General features: G+C 50.6%; 1 protein-coding gene across 1 annotated transcript in view; it reads left to right on the forward strand.

Annotated features, from left to right (window-relative positions):
* Positions 1-13,206, forward strand: part of TENM4 (teneurin transmembrane protein 4) — a 682,188-nt gene extending 668,982 nt beyond the window's left edge. Inside the window, exons 30-31 of the mRNA XM_018043333.1 lie at positions 4,621-4,763; positions 7,690-13,206. Of these exons, the coding sequence (XP_017898822.1) occupies positions 4,621-4,763; positions 7,690-8,448 (902 nt within the window). The 3' untranslated portion in view covers positions 8,449-13,206. The remainder of the gene's footprint in view (positions 1-4,620; positions 4,764-7,689) is intronic.

The raw sequence follows: 18,980 nt of genomic DNA on the forward strand, positions 1-18,980 counted from the left end.
GGCATGACAACTTTCCCCCTCTTTTGTCCTATGATACCACCCTCCTGCCCCATAATTTAAGGCCGTTTCCTTCATCCAACAAGGGCCTCCTCTGTGCAGCCACTGTTTTAGGCACTGGGGATAGAAAGACGATCCCTGCCCTCCAGAAATTCACCCTGCATGAGGCCAGACAGACACGCGCTGTGAAGTGTGAGAGGCCCGCGGTGAAGGTTTGCCGTGATGGTCAGCAAAACCATCAGGAGACATGTCAGGAGACACGGCTGATTCCGCCTGGGGAGCCCCTGATGCGTGAGGTCTGCTGACGCGTGGACTTCCGCCAGGTGACGGGAAGAAGGATGATCCAGGGAGAGGGGGCTGCACACGCTAAGGTGCAGAAGGCAGCGTGTACAGCCTGCACGAGTGCCCCTTAGGCACGTGGTGGCTTCCTGGGCCCCCAAACTTGGTGGCTCAGGCTGGACCTGTTTCTGCTGACAGAGGGCTAGAGGATTAGTCTTCTTTCAGAGAAGAATTCTAGATGGTCCTCTAGAGAGCTAGAGTCCCAGCAGTGGGCAGGAAGAGAGGACACAGTGGTAAGCAGGTGAGATGAATACCTCCTTTGGACCTGTGGACGCACAGGAATATCCCAGCAAGGTTGCCCATCATTCACTCTGCTCAGCTCACTGACAGCCCTAGAGCATCTTAGTGGGTTGAAAGGATGTTCAACTTACATCTGTCTGGATTAAGCTTGCCCTGTGCCTCATCCTCCAATGAGCTTCCTGTGAGGTGACTTGGCAGGTTACTGTAGCTGAAGAAAAAATGGTACGAAAAACCATTTCACTACCAAAAGCCAAGATGCAACTAGTTCTCGCTAGACCTAACCATTTAGCTTCCACATAGGCTACTTGCTACCTCGTTCACATCCAGCAATGACGGTGATAAAATGGGCATCTTTCTTCCAGAGATTTCTTCAAGGGTCCTGAGATAGACTCCAAGAAAGGGTCTGAGGGCTTCCCAGGTGGCTCAGTGGTAAAGAATCTGCCTGCCAAGGCAGGAGACACAGGTTTGATCCCTGGACCGGGAAGAGCCTTTGGAGGAGGAAATGACAACCCACTCCAGTATTCGTGCCTGGAGAATCCCATGGACAGAGGAGCCTGGTGGGCTACAGTCCATGGGGTTACAAAAGAGTCGAACACAACTTAGCAACTGAGCATGAATGCATAGGGTCTTAAGCCTGTATTGGGTAAGATTTATATCACATGATGACCTCTGAATCAGCCACCATGGCTGGGGAGCTAGAATGTACTGATTGGCTTAGCCTAGGTCATTCACATACTCCAGTGAGGAACCCTTAGGTGAAGTCAGCATCCCTAAAAATACATGCATACCTCAAAAAGAAAGAGAGAAAAGGCAGAATGGGATGCTAGGAATACAACTTTAAAATGTCCACCACTGATCCCTCAGATACACCTTTGCACCTGACCATCCCTGTTGCCTGTGAGATGGGGAGTACTGACCCCATTTACAGAGGCAGAAAGTGAGGGTCAGAGAAGAAAAGGAACCGGCCCAGGTAGAGGGGGCGAGGCTGGGCGTAGACCGCTGCTGTGTCTGACTCCAAAATCCTCATTCTTAGGTGAGTTCTCTCTGTAAAGTGCAAGCGGTGTTCATGTGAAAGGGATTGTTTTTCTTTGTCACTGTTCCAGGCAGCCTCGCTGAGGTCTGAGACGGATTGGTGAAACTATTTAATGTGAAGGAACATCTACCTCTGATGTCATAGGAAAGAAAGGGAACATTCCCAACTCTTTAGAAAAGCACAGTAGAAAAACCAGTGAATAAATCAGTATTCAGCGTTTTTCCTAAAGGCATAACGAGAAAGTTTCCCACCTTCCATCACTTATAATTAAGGCCCAGGCCTCTTTCCAGCCCCCTGGTTTCCTGGGAATTTGCAGCACTCCTGATAGAAGCTTTCCTCTGCAACTACAAATTCAGATGCAAGTTCTAAGCCTCAGGCAAAATGGCTTTGTAGCCATTTTTTTCCTCTCCATTCTGTTTGTTTTAATTTCCCAAAGAACCATCTGCCATAATTCATAGAATCAGAGATACTTAGAAACTCAGTGAGAATAGGGACTTTGGAGAAAACTGATCCAAGCACCTCGTGTTTCAAATGAGGAAACAAAGGTCCAAGCACATGGAGGCATAGGTGTTTCTTCTTCAAACACAGAAGAAACCCAGAAAACCTTCTATGAGCCAGAACCACACTGAACACTTGAAAATACAATAAGTTCAATCATTTATGTAACAGAACAGTTCCTGCTATATGATGGTTAGTTCAAATGGTAACGCTGTTAGTATTCTTCCCCATGACTTGGTGAAAACTATTTCTCCCATCAATTTGCAGACAAAGAAACTAAACCTCAGAGAGATTAAGGAAAATGTCCAAGACCACACGGTTTGTGAGCTGGGGAGCCAGTGTTTGGACCTGGGTTTTGTCTTGCCTTAACCATGTTCTTTCCCTTACGTGATCTCTCTGGAAGTAGAATTTGGGTTTCCAGTCTTCTCTTTCTACCACCCCTTTGCTTCAGTACCTCCAGGCTTCAAACGCAAGAGATGGACTCTGTAACATCCAAAAAGCAAAAACAAGCGCCCCCCCAGAAAAGGCAAACATGAGGCTTTTAGGGTACAGGCAACATGGGATGAGGTTGTGGACCCCCAAGGGGCACTCGCATTGTTGGGATGGACTCTGTTTCACCAATGCCTGGACCCTAAGAACCACCCTGACCAGGGGTGTGCCTGCTTGGGAAGAAGCCAAAAGCAGACCTGCATGCCCACTGCCCAGAGCTGCTGGCTCTGGGACTAAATTCTGAATCCTGCCTTCTCCTGACTTCAGATTCAAGCCTCTGGTCACCAGCTGCCTTGGGATCTTCGGCTGCCCCTTCCCAAGGAAGGCTGAGCCATGCTGGTACACAGCCTGTCTGTTTGTCTCCTGTGTGTGTGTTAGACACTCAGTTGTGTCTGACTCTTTGAGACCCCATGAACTGTAGCCCGCCAGGCCCCTCTGTCCATGGGGATTCTCCAGGCAAGGATACTGGAGTGGGTTGCCATGCCCTTCTGCAGGGGAACTTCCCTTCCCAGGGGTCAAGCCTGGGTCTCCCGCATCTCAGGCAGACACTTTACCATCTGAGCCACCAAGGAAACCCTGTCTGTCTCCTGTAGACCCCAGATCACCTCCCACCTGCCACCTCAGGCTCTTCCTGCCCCAGCCACCATTTTCCTCTCTGATTCTCTCTCTGCCTGCTGAACTGCTGTCTGGTTACCCGAAAGTTCCCAATACTCACCTGCCCACTCCAGGCCTTGCCTTACACAACAGCTTTTGCCTGAAGTGCCCCCGTCATCTCCATTGAAGTCTGACAACATTTACACAACTGTCAGTGTCTGGCTTAAAGGCTAACTTCTTCATGAAGACTTGTCAGCCTATAGGACCAAAAGACTTCTGCCCTCCCCTCGGCCTTTTTCTCATGTCAGAGTTATCCACGCTATGTGTCTCATCTCCCCTGCAGGGTCCTGAGTGTGCAAGCTGACGGTCTGTGACACCAGTGCTGGTCACAGAAAAGACCCTCAGCCACAAAGGGCTAAGTAACTGATGGCACACCCTCTTTCCTTTCCTGAAGTCTTTTTTTCCCCCTGAAGTCTTGATTTCCTGATTCCATTCTTCAGTGAGCCAAATGGTCATGACAATATCCCAGCAGAGTACCTGTACTGAGTACTTTATAATTAGTAACCCCCCCCAGGAATATTATAAAAACCAATAAATCCAATGCCTATGGGGCTCAATCATCAAACCCAATATAGAGACTGGAAATGAAGGCACAGGGAGGTTGGGTGACATCCCTAGGCTGTCGGAGTAAATAAAAGGCAGAATCGGGGGGAACTGTTTGATCTGTGGTCAGGCCATCTCCATGGTCTTCCCTGGTGGCTCAGCGGTAAAGAATCTTCCTGAATGCAGGAGACATGAGTTTGATCCCCGGGTCAGGAAGATCCCCTGGAGGAGGAGATGGCTACCCACTCCAGTATTCTTGCCTGGAGAATCCCATGGACAGAGGAGCCTGTCAGGCTATAGTCCACGGGGTCGTCAGGAGTCGGACACGACCGAAGCAACTAAGCACAGGCCAGTGCACTCTGGCCCTGAGATCCTAATCTCTGCAGAAAGGATTATTTCCTAAGTGAATTTTCTCTGTGAAAATCATTCATTAAAATCCTTCCTTCGGGTGTGGGTGTCTTCTGTGTCTCCTGTCGATGTCTAAGGTAGATGCAGAGCGGTCTCCATCCATCAACAGCCGCCCCGGCTATGAAGCTGAAGGTCCGTGGGGTAGAGTGACGGTAGAAAGAGGAGTCGGGAAGCCTAGGTTCTCCATGTGTGACATCACTCTCAGATTCAGCCACAGGAGGGATCACTAGGTCCCAAGAGCACACTCGGCTTCCACGCTGTGAAACAGTCTCCGGCGTGCTAGTTGACTCTGCCCCCAGCCGCCCACCACATCCTCACCCGACCCCAGCAGCCTTACTCTAGGCCGCCTTCTCGGGGTGCGTCACGTCCAAGGTCCACTGACTCCACAGGGATGTTTCTGCTTCTTCTCTCCCTCCCAGATGTCAACAGCTGGCTCCTCACCTTTGGATTCCAGCTTCACAACGTGATCCCCGGCTATCCCAAGCCAGACATGGATGCTATGGAACCATCCTACGAGCTCGTCCACACACAGATGAAAACTCAGGAGTGGGACAACAGCAAGGTAATTCACACACGTGGCTGACATTACAGGAATGGGTCCCACCAGCGCTTCAGAAAAGCTTAGGCCAATAATAGAAACCAACGTGGTACGTTTGCAGTGCTTACCAGGAACTGTTGAGCAGATAACTTAGTGACCCCGGCAAGTCACTGTGGACACAGCCGTAATGGCGCACAGATCCTCATGAGCCAAATTAAGGAGTTTTGTATGTTACACTGAGTTTGGAGTTCGGCACAATGAGCCTTTGTCCCAACCCAAAACAAGAGTGCAAGGAGGAAAGGTGCATTCTAAATATAAAGGTAATATTTCCTGAGCACTCTCAACATGCCCCTACCCTTGTGTGAGGTGTTCTTTATAAATTAACAACAAAAATATCCCCCTCTATCATTGTTATCATTTTATAGATTTAATGCCTGAGGCTTTCAAATGCCACCCAACAAAGATGGAGTAGAGTGGGATTCAAACTCAGATCTGTCTGTAGGTCCTCAAAACAATGTTGCTCTCTCCATCTTCCATTCATGACATGAAGACTCACAGAATTTTATGGCTATAAAGATCATAAACGTGGTTGCACCCCACCCCCTCACTTTCTGCATCCATGTGTTCATTGCTTCCCACTGCCCTCCTCATTCATAAGATCTGTACAAGGAGCTGACTCTTCCAGACCCCATGCTGCAGGAGCCCAGGGAAGGCAGGAATGAATCAGGCACAGACTGGGCCTTCCAGGGGACCCCTGTCCAAGGGGACAAGAGACTCAGGAGGAAGTCTGGGTTGCAGGTGGCATACGGCTGGCAATCAGAAACTGATGCATCCACGTCTCTTACTCCGGCCAGATTCCATGAGGTCTCAACCTGGCTGTTTCCTTCCCCAGACTCTGGAGAACATGATGCTGGACCTCTGTTGTCTGATGGCACCTACAGCTTCCTCTCCACACTATATTTTCATTTCTGCCTTCTTTCCTGTATCTCCACTAGACCCTGAGCCCCAAGGGGGCAAGTAGTGGGTTTTATTTGGTACCCTGCCTACCACCTTGCACATTTCTCAGGTGCCCGGAAGGAACACTTTTTGTTGAATGACCAAATAGTTGAAAGAGGTAGACAACTCTGCGAGTTCAGCCTTTTCCCCTGCTTTGCAGAGGAGACCAAAGTTGAGAGAAGAAACTTGTCCAAGGTCAGCTGCAAAGTAGCAGAAAGCAATGAGAGCCCAAGCCCACCTGGTTGCAAAGCCTCTCTCTCTGTGGCCTTTACCCTACGCCTCCTCTCCAGGCCCACCGTCCCTCCCCTCCAGGTCCCCCCCGCTGTCCATGGCACTGTCTTCCCAGGGCTGCTTCCAGCCTCTCAGCTGCGCCCCAACTCCAAGCTCCCTCTGCCACCCGCTCCCAGAGCCACAGTCCCTGACGGCCCCTTTGCCAGCCTCTCTCGTCAATGAATTATTGATTTCTGCCCTTGGCAAGCATCGGAGATCTTTGTTGTTGAGCACTCTGGCTTTCGTGAAACTCTAGGAAATAATTGTTCACAGACAGGGTTCTATTAATTATAAAGAGGACTTAATTTCAGTGAGAAGCTGATGGGCCTATTTCTAAAGCCGTTTGCCTGAGTTGCTGACAAGGCCCTGCAGCCTGCCTGAGAGTGGCTTCCCATAGCTCCCTGAGCCACGGGAGGGACAGATATGCCAAGGAGACAGGCCCAACCTGTTCCCTAAAGCAGCCAAGAGCAGGGTCACTTAAGGAGCCTCCAGGAAGCATTGTAGAGACAGAGGCCATCCTTGAAAAGCATTTCTAAATGTGGCAGAGAGCAATAAAGCAGATTAAGAGGATTCATGGACTTCCCAGGTGGCACTAGTGATAAAGGACCCACCAGTCAGTGCAGGAGTCGTAAGAGATGCTGGTTCAGTCCCTGGGTCAGGAAGATCCCCCAGAGGAGGGCACGGCAACCCACTCCAGTATTCTTGCCTGGAGAATCCCATGGTCAGAGGAGTCTGGCAGGCTGCAATCCACAAGGTCACAAAGAGTTGCACACGACTGAAGTGACTTAGCACGCACACAAGAGGGTTCACGTAAACCACTGCTTTCCATCTTACTAAGCCTCTAGCCGAGAGTACACCCTCGTCGTTGCCTCACCTGGCATCACCCCCTCATCCTCAAGTCCCAACTCAGGTGTGAGCCTATCCTTGAACCCTGCCTTCTCCACCTCACCTCTCTGCCTCCAGGCTGACATATCCTAAGCTGTGTTTGCGCCTCCCGACTCCAGTAGCCCTTGAACTGAGCCTCTAGAATCAGAAAGACCTGGGTTCGAATGTTGGCTTGAATACCTACTACTGTATGACTGTGGGCCAGTCTCAACCTCTTTGAGCCTTAGCTTCTCAGATGTAAAACCAGAATAATAATACCCCTACTGTATAAAGCTATTGTGAAGATCCAACAAGACAATGAATGTGAACTGTTCAGCTCAAAGACCAAGACATGTTGGCTATAGCTATTCCTGTCACCTCTCTTAGGCCACCAGTCCTCACATTTGATTGTAGTTATTCGTTGTACGTTTGTCTTTCCCCGCGAAACAAGGAGTTCTTCAAGGACAGGGATGATGTCTGATTCCTTGTTGTGATCCCAGTGCCGAGAAAACAAGTGAGCCCAGAGTAGATGCCCCAGGAACAGCCTCTGAGTGGAAGGAAGGGTTAAATACATGGGTGCTTTTACGGCGAACCCTGGATAATGGGTCCAGCGTCACCATTTCCCAGATCAACAGAGTGCTTAACAGCAGGACTAGACGCTACTAGAACAGGGGCTGGGTGTCCTAGTGGTCAGCAGTAGAGCTAGATGCTACAGGTTAGTATATTTGTATAAGTTAGACTTGGTCATGCAGGCTGATTCTCCAGTTCCCTGGTGGTTTCCCCACCTCATTTCATTCTCTCTTTCTCCTCCCCACATCAGTCTATCCTCGGGGTGCAATGTGAAGTGCAGAAGCAGCTCAAGGCCTTTGTCACCCTGGAACGTTTTGACCAGCTCTATGGCTCCACAATCACCAGCTGCCAGCAGGCCCCAGAGACAAAGAAGTTTGCATCCAGCGGCTCCGTGTTTGGCAAGGGGGTCAAGTTCGCCTTGAAGGATGGGCGCGTGGCCACAGACATCATCAGTGTGGCCAACGAGGATGGGCGGCGGGTAGCTGCCGTCTTGAACAACGCCCACTACCTGGAGAACCTGCACTTCACCATCGACGGGGTGGACACCCACTACTTCGTGAAACCAGGGCCTTCGGAAGGCGACCTGGCCATCCTGGGCCTCAGCGGCGGGCGGCGAACCCTGGAGAACGGGGTCAACGTCACCGTCTCCCAGATCAACACGATGCTTAACGGCAGGACTAGACGCTACACAGACATCCAGCTCCAGCATGGGGCGCTGTGCTTGAACACGCGCTACGGGACCACTCTGGACGAGGAGAAGGCACGGGTGCTGGAGCTGGCCCGGCAGAGAGCCGTGCGCCAGGCCTGGGCCCGTGAGCAGCAGCGACTCCGGGACGGGGAGGAGGGCCTGCGGGCCTGGACCGAGGGCGAGAAGCAGCAGGTGCTGAACACGGGACGGGTTCAAGGCTACGATGGCTTCTTTGTGATCTCAGTCGAGCAGTACCCGGAACTGTCAGACAGCGCCAACAACATCCACTTCATGAGACAGAGTGAGATGGGCCGGAGGTGACAGAGAGGACCATGGCCAGGACTTCTTGCCAAAGACAGCTACTCTTCTGTGGCCGCGGACCTGACTGTGTTGTACTTAAAAAAAAAAAAAAAAAAAATTCCTTTTTTTAACAAGTGCAAAAAAACAACAACAAAAAAGAGATACTTGGTTGCATTGTAACTCATGCAACATCCTTTTTTTTAAGAAAAGAAAAACATAGATTTGGCCTTCACACATTTTTTGCAAAGAACAGAGGGTATTTTTTTTCTGTAGTGTGATCACAATGAAAACTTAACTGTCTTTTGTTCCCTTTTCCTTGAGGAGTTTTCCTTGTTGTTTGGGGCACGTTTCTCTTCTCTGAGATGCAGCCCCTGGGGTGTGTCCTCGTCTGTCCCCAGGTCCCCAGTGTGATGTGAGACACGAGTGTCTGTGCTAACTTGTCCCATGTGCAAGGCTATCTTCCACGGGGGTCAGGCAGGAGTGAAGGGTGCGGAGAGTCATGGGCCGGTAGCAAATTTCCGGAGGGCCTGGAAAGAGGGTCTGCAGGACCCGAGGATCTCTGGCCAAGCTCCCGCAGACAAGTGGGGGTGCTTTTTAACACTGTGTTCCATGCCCCCGGAGGACCATGGATGGTTTCATCTTGCTCTGGGGAATTTCATGATCTCACAGCACCTTTTTCAAGCTGCCCCAAACTCCTGTCCAAGCTTTATATTTTGATGCTAAACGAAACCCCCAACCCCTTTTGCAAACCCTGTGTAGTTGTCAATTGCCACTCCTATGCTGGGATGGAGCACGTGTCTCCCAGGTCTTTTTCCCAGTCTGGCAACCTCGTCCTGGGGTCTGAGAGGCAGAGGTACCCAGGGCGTCCATGGTTGGTCAGTCCTCCCGTGATGTTCCTTATTCAGCTCCTCTTCTCTCCCAAAGCCAGATGTGAGAACCAGCACTGCACAGCCGGCCCTCAGTGTGGGCACCATGCCCGGAAGAGAAGGTCACCCACAGCAAAAGGATGGCATTGGTGGCAAGGATACCAGCCTGCCTTCCGAGGTGAAGCCCTCTCCTCCAGGACTCCGGGCATCTTCCCTCCATTGCTCAGCTGCCACCACTGAGAACTAGGAGTGTGGAGAGAGGTGCCTGGTGGCCTTCAGTTCCGGAAAAGAGGTTTAAGGAAAAGTCAGCCAAAGAGAGAAAGGCGTGAACCAAGCATGCTTCTAACCAGCTCCCAAAGGCGCCTCTGCTTCCCTGTTAGTGTCGGGCTAACTGCAGAGCTTGGGATGCAGGAAATTCCTTCTGTGAAGTTCTTCTAAAACAGATGACGGCTTCTCCCCTCTAGAGAAGCCCAACCAGGGTTTTAAAGCGAGATGAAGAAGCAAGGAGGAGAGAAGAGAGAACTTGATGTGGCCTGGCAGCATCAAGCTGCCCCTCCAGGACTGGGAGCAGTGCCCGCAGATGCAGGAAGCCAGGCTACAATTGCCTCTGTGAAGACCCACGCCTGAGGTCAGTGGGTAGAGGCTTGCAGCCAGCCCACACCTGCAAGGCTTGTCCGGGAGAGGCAGCCACCACTGGGCTGGAGAGGAGTACTGAAGGGAGGGGAGAGCCTGGGGCTCCTTTCTCCTGTCTCATCTGCCTAATTACCATCATCATTACCTCTCACAGGAGGCTCTGGGAGACCGGGAAGGGAAGCCAAATGTTCCCTTTTAAGCTGGGCTTCTTAGAAAATGGGACTTCTATGGGTTACATTTTACATTAAGTGTGGAAAATGAATTCCGAGTCTGAGCTCTTTCCCCATGGAAACCTTGTTGGACTGACAAGCTCACGGCACCTTTATAGCCTTACTCACAGAGTCTTCAGAATATTCCAGCAGTGAACGAAACTGAGACGGTCTCTTGCCGCATGAGAACTGACACAGTGCGCAGGCCGGGGGGCCTGCCTGGCGGAGGGAGGCCCCTGCAGCTGCTCGGGAGAGGAGGTCTCGCCTGACGTCGTTCCACTGGGATGAGAGGATGCGTTTCGCTAAGTGCTCTTCCTGTTTCCAAAAAAAAAAAACAGTGACACTGCCGTGACAGTGCATCTTGGCCTGTTTGTCCACCGTGTCCAGAGCTCAGCCGAGTCAGATGGCAGGGCTTCCGGGCCCACCGCGCGAGGCGGGGGCTGGTGGCGGCTCCCATCTGGCGGGATCCTTCTTGAATAGGATGGAAGATAGTTGGGCCTGAAGAACACGTTTTGTTTGGTTTTGTTTTTCGACCCAGAATAGACATGCCTCTCAAATGTCATCTTGATGGAAGGGGTCCTTGAGCAATGGGGCCCTGCACGTTGGCCTAGATGATCAGTTCCACCCTGACCTCCTGACATCAGTCCAGACCTGCTGGGAATGTCAACTTGGAGGTCAGAGCCAAATGAACCACCTCCCCAACCCTCTGACTCTCCAACCCCAAAGTAACAGTGACTCTTAAAGATCAAAGTCACAGAAAATTACTGAACATTCCTTTTCTTTAAACGAATGATGTTCTATTTTTTCCTGGGCTACACACCACCAAGGAGGCCTAGCTGCTGTAAGGGAGGAAATGGAAGCACCCCCAGCCTGTAGAGAAAGGGTCTCAAGTGTGGGGCAGGCAGCCTCGTGCACCTCGGTTTCACCTTGTGCTGTTGCTACTGGAGACGGTGCTTCTGGCTTCGGCCCGCGTGAGTTGCTTTGCATTCGAGCTAGCAGGCGACTCAGTGCCTCTCCTCGCAGTGTCTCCCCGCTGGGACCAGCAGTCCCAATGTCCCAGCAACAGTCTGAAGGCATAAGCCAGCGTTCCCAGTGCCAGCCTAATAGCCTCCAGGCATCAAATCCCATCTTTGATGGCACCTGCCCTTTTGGCATTAACCAACCAAAACGTGTCCCTTCCCTCGAGTGACAGCCCTCCCTCCCTCGCCCTGGTCCATTATTCTGCAGGATGACACCTTCTGTCCCAAGAAGACAGAAGAGCTGTTTGTGGAAGCTTCTTTAGAAGAGCTCCTGCTTCCTCCTGTATCCTTCACAGCTGCCATCGGCCTCTCTGTAATCACCTTAAATAGGGCTTCAGTGATTTCCCAACTTCGGTTTTATAAGATGAGATTTCCTTGTCACCCACCCACCAGACAGATATCACTGGAGGGGGGAGCTATGACAACAGAAAGAAGGCAAAGGAACTCCACGGTTAAACCACAGAACAGACCAGTGCCTGATTTCTACCTAGGGATGGAGGATTTGAAACCATTTCTAAGAAACTGCCCAGAAGTTGAAAATGGCCAGAGGGTGTGATTCCAATGAATCAGCATGAGGTGGGGCTGGGAGCAGAAGGTGATATAGATAAGGAAGGTGACTAAAACAGGGCGGTGTTTTCATAGACACATAACGGGGGGCTTCCCAGGTGACACTAGCGGTAAAGAACCTGCCTGCCAATACAGGAGACATAAGAGACGCAGGTTCAATCCCTGGGTCAGGAAGATCCCCTGGAGGAGGGCACGGCAACCCACTTCAGTATTCTTGCCTGGAGAATCCCATAGACAGAGGAGCCCGGCGGGCTACAGTGCATAGACTTGTAAAGAGTCGGACACGACTAAAGCGACTTAGCACAACATGGAATCAGATTTGTTTAAAAAAAAATAATAACCTTTTTAGCTATGACTTTTCAGTACCACCTCTAACAATGGCAGGGGTTTCCAATATGCAAAGAAAAGATTTCCACGTGAAATCTTAGAATAGTTTTACATTGGCAGCCTTGTATCTGCAATTGCCACATGGTGAGGACCGTGACACTGAGCTCGGTGCCCAGGAGGAAGGAGTCGGCCAGGCCTCAGCAGGGTCTCGGGTTTTGGGGTTTGTTCCCCCGGTGCTCAAAGTCGAATCTATCCTCTACCCCCTCACAGTGGCCACTAATGCCCCAGCCTTGGCTTCCGGTCCCAAGCTAGGGCCCTCCTCCTGAGGGTTCCCAGAAAGAACCCAGTCTCCTTTTCCCCTTGGGATCCTCATTTAGGACTAAAAGCCCTCTATTGAAGGTTCATAATTCCCAGGTAGGTTTATATACTTGTCTGTATTTTATTGGACAGGAGGAAATTAAAGAACTCTGTAGTTCAAGGCCCTTTCATTTAACCTTCGAAAAACAGCAAACTCATTTTACAGACTCATTGCTCAGGTGATAGAAACTTGATCCTCTCCAACCTTTACATTCTCAAAAAACCAGCCTTGTGTACACGACCGCCCCAGACAGCGGGCCAATGTTGGGTTTCTTACCCTCTCTGGAATGCCAAAGGCATGATACCGGGTGACCTCATGGTCCCCGAGAACATGTGTTTGATTCTGAGGGCAAACTGCCAGTGGAAAACAAACGCTCCAGCAGGCTCCGCTAGCCTGGCAGAAGCTGAGTCACAGATGTCTGGTGGTGCCCGGCAGCCCTGGATTCACCCACACCAGAATCCCACTTTTCTAGACCCGCCTGATGTTCTTCAAGACTTCTGAACCCGCAGCTTTGGCAACGGGACTCTCCCAAGCTGCCTCTGGACGACCAACACTGGAGACTCTGGCCTTACCGTGTGGAAATAATTTTCCTGAAGTCTGGAACTAATTTTGAGAAGTTTTTTTCTCAACACTTTTGTGTTTCTAACACTGTATTCTTGACTGTGTAAATACCGACAAGGCTGTAAATAAATGCAGATGTAGATACCTTCTAGAAAAGAAAAGAAAAAGGCGTAAAAACAAAACCAGAAGTGATCCTGTGTAGCCTTCGTTGACAAATAAAAGAATATTTTGTGTTTAAAGGTGTCCAGTGGCCTTTTGTTTGGAGAACAGTGGCTGCCAGTGCTTTGAGTTTGCACTACAAGAAGCAAACTCCGTTCTCAGGAGGACCGCCAAAGCTCTGCTCCTTGGCCCTTAAGCCCTCCAGGTGACGCCTGTCATAGAGAGGCATTTCCAGAGGACACAAAGACCCTGGGGCTTAACCTCACAAGTCAAAGCACCTCTTTCACCAGCTATGTCCCACTGTTCCCCCGGGCCATATCCCAGCTGCTCTTCTTACTGGCCTCAGGGACAGACTCCAAGTGGCCAGACAGATCGACACTGCCCTAAGGAAACAGCTACGCTTTGTCCACTGTGTCACGTCACTGCATTCCACGTGGGGTGTCACTAGTTGCACTTTCAAAAATAAATATATATTCATCACACAAATTATTATAGCCACATAATACAACTTGGGGGAAAAAGGAAGAAAATTCCTTTAGCATTGTTTTGGATTTGTTTTTGTTTTTTGCTCTATGATATGTATTTTTTTTCTGAAAAAAAGAAATCTAAGGTAGGTGTAGTCACAGCATACAGGTAATTTTTCACCCTGCCTTTCTCAAAGAACCTCACATTTCACCTCAGGTCTAGAAGTCAGGGATGACAGCTGGTCACTTAGGAAAATCCATTTGCTAAGCCCAGCTCCCTAGTGTGAATGGTGAACCTTATGAAAATTCAAATAATTGAGGACAAGAGTGAGAACAGAAGGCTCACTGCTTCCCATTAGCCTTGGGTCTGGCTCACCACCAGGGCCCCCAGGAAGGAGCTTCAAGCTCCAGGCCTCTTCCCTCCACCCGGGCAGCCATGGGCTGACCAGGCACTGATGTCTAGGCTGCCATTTTTCCGTGGTGCCAGGGACGGAGGCTGATCTTAGGTGAGTAATTTACATTCCAAGCTTCAGTCTTCTATCTGGAACAAGGTGGCCCACACCTTTCTCAGTTCCCCCTCAGATGCCCTTAAAGGAGCAGGTATGTAATGTGGCCCACAGCTCTCTGAACAGCAGCACTCAGCCGACTACAGCGTTCCCCCTCACGTCTCTCTCCCCAGGCCCCTCCCCACCTTCCTTCCGACGTCTGGTACTCTTTCCACTGCACCAGTAGTTCTCAAACTCTGGCTTAGAGCAGACTCAGCTGGTGTTTCTCAAACCGTAGATTGCGGGGCCCCACCCCCAGAATTTCTGAATCAGCTCAGTCGCTCAGGCCTGTCCCGACTCTTTGCGACCCCATGGACCACAGCACGCCAGGCCTCCCTGTCCATCACCAACTCCTGGAGTTCACTCAAACTCATGTCCATCGAGTCACTGATGGCATCCAGCCATCTCATCCTCTGTCCTCCCCTTCTCCTGCCCTCAATCTTTCCCAGCATCAGGGTCTTTTCCAAATGAGTAAGTTCTTCTCATCAGGTGGCCAAGGTACTGGAGTTTCAGCTTTAGCATCAGTCCATCCAACGACTATTCAGGACTGATTTCCTTTAGGATGGACTGGCTGGGTCTGCATGGGACCCCATCATGCACATTTCTAACATATTCCCCGGATGATGTGGATGAGAACCTCCACGCTTTGAGAACCGCTGCCAACAACTCCTCTTTACACTATGGACACCATAAGCTATTCAGCCTGACCCTCAGATGCCCTTGCTGAAGGATACCTATCACTTAACAGCCAGCAATGCCAGCGTATCAGTGTATTGTGTCCTCCTGGGCAAGGTCCCCTCCCTCTTCCCCACTACACTACAGTCAGTTAGTTGCAGGGGAGAGTGCCCCTCGGCAAGATACCCAACCTTTCACACCTTGCGGGCCTTTGCACCCAGCACTTCTTCAAGCCCAGCTGAAATGTGCTCCCGAAGCCCTCTGGTAGCTCTTCCCTCTCGGAAGACAATCCCAGTGCCCATGCCATGCATGAGCCACGCACCTTCAGGATGGACTCAACCTGGGCTGAGCATCCCCAGCCTGACCTGTGTGTATCTGATCCACTGTGCATCCCCAGAGCCCAAAGCAGCTGCCCAGCTGTGGGTCACTCTAAGCTCAGCTTTGCCTTTGCTGCAGGGGTCCACCCTCTCTGGTTATTTGAGAAACAGCGGGGTTGTGGTGTCTGTGCCTCTGATTAGAGGCAAGGGGCTGCCTCTCCTCTTTCTGAATTAGCTGCAGGTGCGAGGGCCTCTCGGAATAAGCAGGGGGCGGGAGCGGTGGGTCTCCGCTCCTACTTGCCCCGTGCCCTCATGGGTGTGTGGGAGATCGGAGAGGGAAGGCCGTGGAGAAAGCCACGACACGGGAGGAGAAAGGCTTTACAGTGAGTACCATTCAGTTCAGTTCACTTCAGTCACTCATCATATCTGACTCTTTGCGACCCCATGGACTGCAGCACGCCAGGCTTCCCTGTCCATCACCAACTCCCGGAGTTTACTCAAACTCATGGAGTATTATTAGCCTTTTCTTTATCCAGCCGAGGAGGGTGTAGCCTCTTACAGGGCGTTGCTCTTAGTCTCACCCACCCTGTGCTCGTGCCCCGTTTATGCTGGTGTTTCAGCAGGCGTCTCTCTCTCCAGCCCCATGCTGGCAATCCCTCTCCATGCCTCGGAAAGCTGCCCTGCCGCAGGAGTGCCCACCCCTGCCCCCATCAGGCCATCCAGCCTTAATTTCTCAAGTCCGAATCTATCGAAATCTGTCGGTAATGCCCCATGGCAGTCTCTGACCACCATTCCCAAGCCAGTCCCCCTTTTCAGAGTCTCAGGGTAATCAAAGTTAAAGTGACATTATTTTTTAACCCTTCAAGAACCCAAACCATATTTGTGAAGACCCACGCACCTTGCAGGTGAAACTCCACAATTCAGATTGGGACTCAAACCCACCAGCCAGAATTGGAACCCAGCGAGAACCCAGATTGGGGCTCAAACCCACTGTCTTCTTTTTTTCTTTCTTTCTCTGTGAGGGGTGTTTGGTGGGATCTTGCTTGGTACTCAGGTTGTTTAGCTATGGCACACAAGATCTTAGTCAGCGGCAAAACTCGGGCCCCCTGCATTGGGACTGCAGAGTTTTAACCGCCATCAGGGAAATCCCTAGAACTCACCATGTTTTAACTGAGATTAGGCACCTGGTCTTAGGGCTTAATGAAGCTCAGGTGCTTTGTATCTCCTCACAGAAAGAACTTCGTGAGAGACAAAGTGATAGGTAAGAAGTGAATTTGTTTGGAGCGGTGACACATTCCATAGGCAGAATGTGGCCCCTTTTACAAGGTGAGCGCAGCCCCGGGACAGGCGGTGGTCTCGGAAAGTGAGAGTGCCCCTGGGAGAAACACACTCCAGAGACAGTGTGGGTCATCTCAGAAGGCCAGAGGCCCCAGAATACGACGCGGGTAGTCTTTATAGGCTGGGTGTTTTGAGCCGATCAGTGGGAGGATTATTCCAACTATTTTGGAGCAGGGGCCGAGATTTCAAGAACTGGGCCACTGGCCACTTTTGGCATTTTATGATGAGCCTCTGAACTGTCATGGGGCCTGTGGGTGTGTCGTTGAGCATATGCTGATATTTTATAATGAGGCTCAAGGTCTACTGGAAGTCACATCTCCTGCCGTCTTGGACATAGTTGGTTCTAATCAGTTTTTGTCATACCCTCATGGCTATGTCATTTTTTTTAAAGGTTGTACCCTGCCTCTTTCCCTCCTGTTTGACAAGGACTAACATCAGCTCTTAGGGGCAGTAGAGTCTTAAACCTACCGGGAAGAATGAAAGCATTTTTTTCCTGCTCTATAATCTGCAAGCCCATTTCTCCGTTTAAGAAGTCATCACTTGACATTGTATGCAGAGCATCTGGGCCTGGCTTTGTCATCCCTTCCCACGCCTTTAAAATATACCTTTTCCACACTCCCAGGACTGAGTTTGTAGCACAAAAATCTCTTCCCCAGTTGGTGAAATGGGGACAGAGGGAATCATCCTTTCAGACACAGATGTTTGTTATAAGATGGGTGGATGGAAAGATAACAAGTGATTAAATAAATGAATGTCACGGTGGCTGCTGAAGAGGCCTAGAGAAAAAATTGAGTCAGTCAGAAAATGTTTAATGAGCATTTAATGTGCGTGTTGACTGGAAGAAAAAGAAAATGCACAGCCTGCAAGGGGTGAGTTATGTTTTATCTGGGAGGCAAAACTGAGGACTTAAGCCTGGGGTAGAGCATTTTCAAATAATTCTGAGAGACTGCTCTGTAAAGGGTAGGGGGAAGCCAGAATACATAGGAGTTTTTGCAACAAAAACTGTGTAGTTGGAACTTCAAAAGATCATTGTTAATTAAAAAAGACTAGATATCTCAAGTAAGGACTTTCGCACTTCTCTATATATGAGAATATGCGAGGGTCTGGACTCAGCGAAATCATTCTTTTGATGAGCACCTCAGCTCTCTGAGGCCAGTATCCTGTGCCTTGTCTCCTGTCTCCTCAGGGTGCATCTTTTGGGGAGGGGGCGTTGGCTGCAGTGGCTGAGGGCTTGATGGCAGGCACCCTATTTCGATCCTTAGTTCCCTCAGGGCTCACCTTCAGGGCAGCTGTAATGCAATGGCTTGATGGCTGCAACAGCCTTTATTTATTTATAGCAGACGATGTTTTTCATTCACATACGTAAGCAGCCTTGGAGGACATAAAGATGTAACACAGGACCCTTTGCTTATAAACACCACCACCCAGTCAGAAAGTCTAGAAAGATTCAGAAACTAGATTGTGATACCAAGAAGCTCTATCACTGCTCCAGCAGCCTCAGCATCCAGGCTTGCTAGAACTCAGAGGTCTGGTAAAGGAAAGCAGAAATCTTAGAGGTTTTGCCCTGGGGCAGGTACCAGGGCCCAGTCTCTGGAATCAAGGGGTACCACAAGCTCGAGCTCAGTTTTGGGGATAGGAAGTTGCCAGAAGCACAGCAAAGCAGCCAGGGGTTCCAGGCACTACAGTGTGTGGGGATATAAATCAGATGGTGTAGGGCTGTTGGGAGCAGAACCGCATCAGTGTCCAAGGGGTTGATCCAGACCTTCAGGGAGGTGTCTGGGTCTGGACAGGTGGGCTGGACAGATGCCCTGGCATCCACACTTCCTGACATAGATCTGGTTGTAGGAGGAACCAAGGTCTGGGGAACTTAAGCTCCTCCTCTGCCTTAGCCATGGTGCTGTGACAACAAGACCACCCCTGGCTCCCACCTCCTGCCTTGACTGAGGCCCCTCATGCACCCCTTGCCTGACAGTCTGATTTTTGCCTACAAGCTGAGACTCCAGCTAGCTTCAGGGGAGGGAAGGGGGTGGGCCAAGTGCTAAGACCATGGTTGCAGCAAAACCACTTTCCATAGTGCCAAAGAAGGAGATCCCGGGGTGCGCTGGCTGGAAAGAGGGAAGAATCATAGAATTTCCTGCAAGAGGTGAATTTAGTGAGAAGCTATTAGATGACCGCAGAAGACATTTCTGGTGGGAGGAAGGCGTGCTGTTCATGTGGTCCTGGGGGAGCCTGGGCCCCCAAGATTTACTCCCATGAACCTAGTCCAGGCAAGCAAAAAGCCCCCCGGTTCCCAGGGATCTGATCCCGCATGTCTCACGTCTTTCACACAGCAAAACACCCAATGGTTGATGTTTACATTCAAGACCCAATCCCATGGATTTATCTAGATTTGATGTAATAATAAAGGTGTAGGTTATGTGCAAACCCCAGCAAGCAGGAATGCCTCCTCTTTCTCCACACTCATAAAGCAGACCAGAATGGAAGTGAGGGGAAACTGATCATAGTATTACAGGGA

The sequence above is a fragment of the Capra hircus genome, chromosome 29 (assembly GCF_001704415.2).
Source record: "Capra hircus breed San Clemente chromosome 29, ASM170441v1, whole genome shotgun sequence".
NCBI lineage: Eukaryota > Metazoa > Chordata > Mammalia > Artiodactyla > Bovidae > Capra > Capra hircus.